This window comes from Babylonia areolata, chromosome 3, assembly GCF_041734735.1.
Source record: "Babylonia areolata isolate BAREFJ2019XMU chromosome 3, ASM4173473v1, whole genome shotgun sequence".
Classification (NCBI taxonomy): domain Eukaryota; kingdom Metazoa; phylum Mollusca; class Gastropoda; order Neogastropoda; family Buccinidae; genus Babylonia; species Babylonia areolata.
In genome coordinates this window covers 60,454,062-60,462,758 of record NC_134878.1, presented here as the reverse complement: position 1 = coordinate 60,462,758, position 8,697 = coordinate 60,454,062, and the positions used below count along the sequence as shown (strand labels likewise).

Genomic DNA, 8,697 nt, shown 5'->3' with positions numbered 1-8,697 from the left:
TTTAAACATGTCTCTTAGTTCACTTCTCCGATCAAACAACAAGCAGAGAAATTTCCATGTATCAAAATTTATTTTCCATGCGATCAAAAGGAGAAATCATATACTCAGACCTAATTAAGTAGAGTTAATGTCAAGTCCATGAATATTATGATGTTGTGTCATCTGTTCAAGTGTTATAATACCCCTTCCCATGCCCACCCCCAGTCCCCTGGTTTTGAATTGTGGTCCATAGTTCATGAAAACAATTTCGTTCGTTCGTTCGTTCGTTCGTTCTCTCTCTCTCTCCTCCCATCCCCCACCCACAACCTCCTCCATTTCCTCACTCCCACCTACAACCCCCAAATCAGAACCTTCCTTCCTTCTCCCCCCCCCCTCCACCCCTCACCACCTTCCCCCACCCCTCTCATTGCGCAAGCTCCCATGTTTTATTTCTCAGCATTACATATTTTGCGGTTGTTGTTTCAGGTACTGCTGTTGATACTTCAGTTAATGGTGTTTTTTTTTTGTTTTTGTTTTTTTTCATAAAGCGTTGGTCAGTTTCTGTCTTGTCTCGGAGATTTGTTTGTGCCTTGTGTAACACACCTGTGTTGTAATTCTGAAGCTGTTTAATTCTGTGGGTTATGTTTTATTTCTCAGTGACGGGCGCAATAGCCGAGATGGTTAAAGCGTTGGACTGTCAATCTGAGGGTCCCGGGTTCGAATCACGGTGACGGCGTCTGGTGGGTAAAGGGTGGATATTTTTACGATCTCCCAGGTCAACATATGTGCAGACCTGCTAGTGCCTGAACCCCCTTCGTGTGTATATGCAAGCAGAAGATCAAATACGCACGTTAAAGATCCTGTAATCCATGTCAGCGTTCGGTGGGTTATGGAAACAAGAACATACCCAGCATGCACACCCCTGAAAACGGAGTATGGCTGCCTACATGGCTGGGTAAAAACGGTCATACACGTAAAAGCCCACTCGTGTGCATACGAGTGAACGCAGAAGAAGAAGACGAATTTCTCAGCATTACATATTTTGCGGTTATTGTTTCAGGTACTGCTGTTGATACTTCAGTTAATGTTTATTTTTGTGTTTTGTTGTTGTTGTTTTTCCTGAAGCATTGGTCAGTTTCTGTCTTGTTTTGGAGATTTGTTTGTGCCTTGTGTAACACACCTGTGTTGTAATTCTGAAGCTGTTTAATTCTGTAGGTTATTTTAAAAATATTTTTAAGGGAGTTCTTTATCAAATCTAGTTCCATTTTTTGAGAAGTGTTACATTTTTTTTGTGTGGATCTATGATTTATGATGAGTTCTTTATGAAATCTAGTTATGTTTTTGGAAGTGTCACTGTTTTTTTATGGATCTATGCTTTATATATAAAAGAAATTGGGTTGATTTTTCTGTTTGTTTGAAATTATGTATAGATGCAAAGAGAGGGAGAGAGAGAGAGAGAGAGTAGGTTACTGCTGCTGTTACGTGACAGTACCATATTAAAACACAAAAAAAAATCTGATGTTTCTTATTGATAGATTGTCACGTGACCGTGAGGTTGAGGACCCACCTACAACCCGACAGGCCCCGCGCAATCTAATAAAAGAAAATTTTTAAGAAAAATGGGTCTCCGGATCCTCGCACGCTCAGTTAAGTGCAGCCAACGCCAAGAATTTATACACAATACCAAACTTTATTCACTCACTCACACAGACATACTGACAACCGAAACAGCAGTGAGGCCTAAACTATTTCCGGGCTTAATGATCACAACCTGGGCTGACGATGAGGGAGGGAAGGAACACACACTCACGCGCGCGTACACACGCACACATGCACACACGCGCAGAAAGAGAGAAAGAAAGGGAAAAGAAAAAAAAAAAAAAAAAAAAGCAGCGAAAATCATGACGTATTCGAGGGGTCAAGTTGACCCAAATTTCCTTTTTTTTCCCCCAACACTACACTGTTGCACGGGACATAGATGATGACAGCAACTGGAATAAACAAAGAAACTAATATTGTAGAAAGTTTTCTGTAGTAATTCTCCCAATCTCCGAGATTTTTATATTCCTTTTTTCTTTACTTTTTTATTATTATTATTTTTTAAAATCCTGGGCTCTGACGTACACGCTGTTGGTAGCATTACGAGTCCTCCCCACCTCCAGCAACAGCCGGTGTAACAGCCTCAGTCTACCCCCCCCCTGCTGGATTTTGACCACGGAGCTTTATGGGCCAGTCTCGAATGACCCTCAGGTTTATTTGTGGCTCGTCAAGATCGTCCCCACCGCCCAACGCCCCAAGTTGGAAGCTATCCTCTTTGTTTCAACATGTTGTAAAAATGGAAGGGGAGTCGTTTTGGTATAATCTATACCGCTGACTGCCCCCCCCTCCCCCCACCCCCCAACCCCCCGCCACCCCACTGATCTAAAAGTATAATACATATCAGTGCCGCCTCCCCCACCCTCTCCGTTACAAAGCAAAAGTGGAGATGTCATACTTTAATAGATGATATTGGAATTTTCCCCGCCTCTTAAACGTGTTGAAAGTAATGGAACGGGGTAGGTCTGGGTTACCTTGCACCGACACGTCTCCAAATTACGAAATGGTGGTAGTTAGCAGAGAAAGAAGGGTCAGTTGATCTGGACTAGCTTGTAAACCGCCTCTCGCCCACCCCATCTTCTACGGCATTGTTATTGTTTATAGTAGTAGTTGTTATTTGTTTCTTTGTCAGTTATCCTTTGTAGTTACTAGGCAACAAACCGCACCCTCTGTTTCGTTGGAAAATTAGTTGGTGTTGCAACATTGGCTTTTCCGTCTTTATAATAATTATTATATTTATTGACGGGGTTTCCCGTTTTTCCAGAAAGACACTGCTCAACCAATCAACAGGCTTATTCGTTTTAGGTAGTTTTTAACGGGTTTTTCCGTTTTTCCAGAAAGAGACTTTTTTTTCCCCACAGTTTGTTTGTCAAGAGCAATGAGAGTGCTCATAAGCGTCTCAAAACACACACACACACACACACACACACACACACACACACACACACACACAGAGGCCAAAAACAACAACAAAACTGCACGAGACCCAGACATTTTCAAATGTGTTTTTATTTTAACAGTGGCCATTAACAATGAAAGGAATGACAAGGAAAGAAATGAACCAACAAAAAACAAAACGATATATAGACATGGACAGAAGAAAAGCCAAAGGCACTCACGTTTCCCTGAACATAGTGACGACAGCATTGCCTACCATCCCCACTCTTGTTTGGTCACACATCAGTACACGCGAATGTTTGATATTCATATTTTGATATGGGAATCTTTGGGTCGATAGTATTGGTATTGTTCACAGCTTCAGCACCATTAAATTCGTCGCTGTCATCATCATCAGTCATTACTTTTATTGCGATAGTGGCCAAAACAGCAATCATCAGTAATATCTCCGTAACCACCATGACCATCATCTTCGTTGTCACTGCCATCGTCAGCAGATTGATCCACTAACGCACATTGTGAGAAACAATTCAACAGCAGGTGTAGGCAGATCATACCAAAACAACACTCCAGTCAGTCACACTGAAATAAATTACAACTGGAGACAACTTACAGCCTTCTGATTTCTCTGTCATGTCTTTTACACCTCTTTTACTACTTGATCATCATCATCATCATCATCATCATCCTGTCATCATCATCATCATAATCATCACTCAAGATAATGCCACTGACAGATAAAAGCAAGACTCTTTCGCTGTTTTGATGTGCACAATTTATGCGACTAAGTTCTATGTCTAACACATTGTCAATGTGTGTTTGTGTGTGTGTGTGTGTGTGTGTGTGTGTGTGTGTGTTCCGTGGAAGCTGCGATACGTAGACTAGAAATGAGTGTGTGGAGGAGGGGGGGTAGAGGAGGTGCAAGGTAATGTGTGTGTGTGTGTGTGTGTGTGTGTGTTGGAGCTCATGTACGTTTATATGTATTTGACTGTGCTTTCATATCTGTGAAACTGCATGTTTGGTGCATTTCTGTTATGCATGTGTGGGTGTATGTGTGAATGTGTGTCTTCATGTTTTACATTTATTCGCTTATTTATCACCATTGTTGTCTTATTTATTTATTTATTTATATTTTATTGTTATCATTTTATTAGTATTACTAATATTATTACTACTACCTTTTTCTATATTATAATTATTATTTATTTATTTATTTATGCAAGCTTATCTATTATTTATTCCCCCGTTTTTTGGGGTTTTTTTGGTTTTTTTTTTGTTTTTTTTTCAAGGCCTGACTAAGCGCGTTGGGTTACGCTGCTGGTCAGGCATCTGCTTGGCAGATGTGGTGTAGCGTATGTGGTTTTGTCCGAACGCAGTGACGCCTCCTTGAGCTACTGAAACTGAAACTGAAACTGTCAATGGGAAAACAACAACAACAACAACAACAACAACAAAACCGAAAGAAGAGCGAAGGAAGAGGGGCAAAGGAGAAGAAGTACAACAACAACAATAGCGATAGCAGCAGTAGCAGCAGCAGCAGCAGCAGCAGCAGCAATAACAACTACTTCCTACCATCGTCAAATGAACCACTACTTCCAGTACACGCTCAATAAAACCCCACGCCCTCAGCAACATGCAAGTTACAGACAAAGGAGAACATTAAACCCCCAGCAAGCCATGGTCCACTGAAACATAAAACTCGCGAGCAGTGTCGAACCCTTCACATCAAACTGCAAGACTTAGCATCAGCGTCCTCTCCATCGGACTCCTCGTCGTCAGTGTGGCCGACCTCCAGGTCCCGGTGGTCCCCGTACTTGGAATACAGCCAGTAGGTCGTGAAGTCCAGGTCCACGTCTTCGGTGAAGACGTGGATTGTTCCGTTCGCAACGGTCTTCATCTTGTGGTCGGGGAGCTTGACCGCAATGGCGTAATCCACCCGACCTAAACTCTCCACCCTGTTGGCCACCCCGTCCCAGTTGTTGAACGAGATCTTAGCTCTGCCGTTCTTGGGGGACATTCTACAGAAGTAGACTCCTGCACACAATGCAAGTCCCCGCGTGCAGCTGGTTTAACACCTTCACTGCTGAACATGGGTAAAATGAGATCAGTCCGACATGAAGTGTAATTACCACTTTATGTGATGTAATTGATTCTGTTGAACAGAAATAAAGCCATCTTAAGATGAAGAAGTCCAGATACAGAATCTTATCTCAGTGAGGTGATGATCCTTCGCTGATGAACACATGCATTAGCAGCAGTAGAGGGGTTAATCAGAAACTATGGACACCAACTAGGAGAAAGAGAGAGAGGGAGGGTTTGGGGCTTGGGAGGCGTGTAGGGAGACGTGGTGGGGAGGAAGAAGGGAAGGGGGGACCTTGGGGGGGATGGGTGGGCGGGGGGGGGGGGGGGAGAGGGAACGTGGCAGTTTTTACGTCAGTGATTTATTGGCAAATGCGTGCTCTCAATTTTCTTTTTAATTCTCTATCTTGTCCCCTAAGGATAGAGAGAAACAGACAGACAGACAGACAGACTGACAGACAGACAAAGAGAGACAGACATAACGAGACAGACAGAGAGAGACAGAGGGAGGGGACAGGGGTGAAGAGAGAGCAGAACACAACACAACAAAGCACGGTACAGCACAGTACTGTATCGACAGCACAGAAAATGAGTTTGTCCGATGTGGAGTGGGTCACCTCATTTGGACATGCACTTCTGTCAAATAGTGACAATGTCGCGGTGTATCCTAACATCTGTGTACCTGTGTACCAGTGTACTAGGGCCGGGGTTGCTGCGTTTGGACACAGGTCTCCTCTGTGTGTGAAACACTGGTGGAAAGATCCCATTGCCAGTGTCTGTTTTGTCTGGTGATACATGTCAACACCTGACATGACGGACTTCAGTACATGCCCAGTATGCATGAGCTTATTCCAGTAGGACTGACATAAGTTTACAGTTGGGCCAACTGCAAAGTGAGACTTGTATTAACAATGGTTTCTCGAATGCAATGGGACATCACTTACAGCTTAGTCTTTTGTGAAGGACTATGACTCTCAAACTAGGAGGCAAAACTGCACAGGCTGGCACTTTGCTCCAGCTTTGGGGGCTTGTTGGCCTTTTGGGAACCATCCCAACGCCGACTGTCCTAAAAACCCTCTTGGCCGAGAGTGGGGATGTAACTTGGGCAAGACACTCTCCGCTATAATCAAATTCAAGCCCAGATAGTCGGGACAGCAGTTGCCACCTCTGCTGTTGTGATGGTCATTGTCGAACACGGCGAATGACTATCATACCTACCTGGACCGTACAGCCCTCCGGTGCTCATGCGTATCTCACGGGACCGAAGGATTCCCCGCAATCCCTCCTTGTCCGTGTAGTGATAGTACTTTATCATGCACATCGTGCTGAAAACAGAAAAACAACAAGTGTATATTACATTCCAACTGCCTTTTATCTCGACAACCATGCACAAGTGATTGTACGGGGACCGTACTGTAAAGTGTAAAAGAATGATACAACAACAACAACAATAATTATAATAATAACAATAATAATAATATTTTTGGGGAAAAAAGATAATAAAATGATGGCAATACAAATTGACGTTCACACCTCCCAGGTGAACTCGTGCATACAAAAACCACTAAACTCGCATTCAAGTAGAATTACCATACAAAAACCACTAAACTCGCATTCAAGTAGAATGACCATACAAAAACGAGCGCGTGCATACACTAACAAACACATATACACAAGCACACACACAACCAGCAGAAGTTTTTAAAATATCATTTTCAGTTCAGTTCTCACAGAGTGCAGCTGATCAAAACAGATGAACTTAATAACGGAGCATGCTTTATATTATAAAAAAAAAAAAAAGAAAGAAAGAAAGAAGAAAAGATTTGGATTAAAATTTTCTTTTATTTCACAACTAGACGACTATTGATGTATATGAAGAGATCCACTATAACTAAACCATGCCTGGTAAACTGAACCAACGTTGTAATCAGAACTATTCAGCATCACAAGTCGTGGGTTTTGTTTTTAATCACACTGAAAGTTTAACTGAGTGAAAGATAGAGGTGGGAAAAGCGGTCCCAGCACCACAATGCAATATATATATGTATACACAATAAGCCCGGCAGTAACAAGAAAATGAACCCACGACTTCCAAATTAAACGAACATCAGCGTGTCACAACAGTAAAGATTAAAAAAACAAAAACAAAAAAAACAACCCAAAATCAAACAACAACAACAACAAAAACCCGCTCCATGACTCTTTTTTCAAGAATACACATCCCGCATTGAGTTTGATTTTGTTTTGTTTTGTCACGTTGTTTTTGTTTTATGTACACTTCAACACTTGTCTGCTGAGTACTAGCTGTTAGTCAGTGTCTCCGGCGATGCAAAGTACGGCCCGGCCTGCCTGATGTTGATAGGTATTGGCTCTTTGGTCGTAAGGGGCACTGTCATACATAGTGGAACACCGCACCACAAAACTCCCATCTCTCACGCTTGTGTGTCAGTGTCTGGGTCCAGATACCCCGCAGTCTAACTTGCACTTATTCCTTCCAACCCCAGAAAAATCACTAATAAACCAGTGTTGATAATTTCAGACTGAAAAAAAAAAAAAAGAAAAGAAAAGAAAAGTGGGACATACCTCTTGAACTTACTGGAGTGATTCAGTCTAATATCATCATCTTAGATGAACAGACTATAAATAAATAAACGAACTTACTGGAGTGACGGGCGCTCACACCGACTGATGCTGCTGGAATGCTTGGCGACGTTGCCAGTGGGGATACATAAGATCCGAGCTGTTCAGTGTCAAGGCCGTGTGGTAAAAACAGAGGAAAAACCCATGAACACTTCTTCCGCCACCCCCCCCCCCCCACCCCCCCCAAATCGGAGTGATGTGGGCATTGAGTTTTATGTCTCAAGACACGTACAATACACAGAGTGATCAATCTCTCTCTCTCTCTCTCTCTCTCTCTCTCTCACACACACACACACACACGCACGAGCGCGCGCATTGCCCCGGACATGCAGGTATTAAAGGGAATGGGCCTGGGGCCTGACAGACGTGCTGGTAACGCCGCCAACATCATCAGTCAACGAGCGGTCTTCACTGTCTGGGAAAATCGGAAATCACTGAGAAAAGTAAAAGAGTATCTCAAAAACCAGATACAAGGCCATCACACCATTGATCGCCTCAAAGAAAGAAAGGTAGAGAGAGAGAGAGAGAGGGAGTGGCTGTAAGTGTAGCATGAAATGTACTGAGAGCACGATCCTCAGCGGAACTGTTTGTAAATCAAACTGACGAATACTGGTATCATTTCCAAACCAACATTGTGCAGTTTTCTTCAAAACGGAACAATCTCGCTGGGCTTTCTCAAATACATTAGACTGAGAATCACGCTAGACGCCACGTTCATGGCATCAGAGATTTTCTTCACAACCCCTCTTGCGGTAAAACGGTGGCAGTGTGTGTCAGTGTGTATGCGGTGTGTGTGTAAAGTGGCAAGACAGGGTCTCCAACCTCCAGGTCCTAGAGAGGAGCGGCCTGCCCAGCATCGAAAGCCTGCTGATCCAGCGCCAGCCATGCTGGACAGGACACGTTGTCCGCATGACAGACAGCAGGATCCCGAAGATACTTTTGTATGGCCAGCTGAAGGAAGGCCACCGCGAACTTGGAAGACCCTGCAAGCGCTTCAAGGACACC

At 43.4% G+C, this 8,697-nt stretch overlaps 1 protein-coding gene across 2 annotated transcripts; it reads right to left on the bottom strand.

The window, feature by feature from the left end:
• Positions 1-3,064: 3,064 nt before the first annotated feature.
• On the bottom strand, positions 3,065-7,816 carry LOC143280168 (uncharacterized). 2 transcript variants are annotated; one of them, XM_076584759.1, is made up of 3 exons: positions 7,714-7,816; positions 6,271-6,377; positions 3,065-5,007 (listed from the first exon to the last, which is right to left on the bottom strand). In XM_076584759.1, exons 2-3 carry the CDS (start codon positions 6,371-6,373, stop codon positions 4,694-4,696), a joined length of 417 nt encoding a protein of 138 aa, XP_076440874.1. In that variant the 5' UTR covers positions 6,374-6,377; positions 7,714-7,816; the 3' UTR covers positions 3,065-4,693. The 2 variants fall into 2 exon arrangements, with proteins under 2 accessions (XP_076440874.1, XP_076440875.1); XM_076584760.1 differs by having other exon boundaries at positions 7,636-7,728.
• Positions 7,817-8,697: the final 881 nt, after the last annotated feature.

What these genes read in the sequence shown, in the direction of transcription:
- LOC143280168 (XM_076584759.1), bottom strand. Translation starts at nt 6,373, where the DNA reads ATGTGCATGATAAAGTACTATCACTACACGGACAAGGAGGGATTGCGG. An exon ending in CGGAGGGCTGTACGGTCCAG is followed by an intron (nt 5,008 to 6,270) that starts GTAGGTATGATA and finishes CATTGTGTGCAG; the next exon opens with GAGTCTACTTCTGTAGAATG.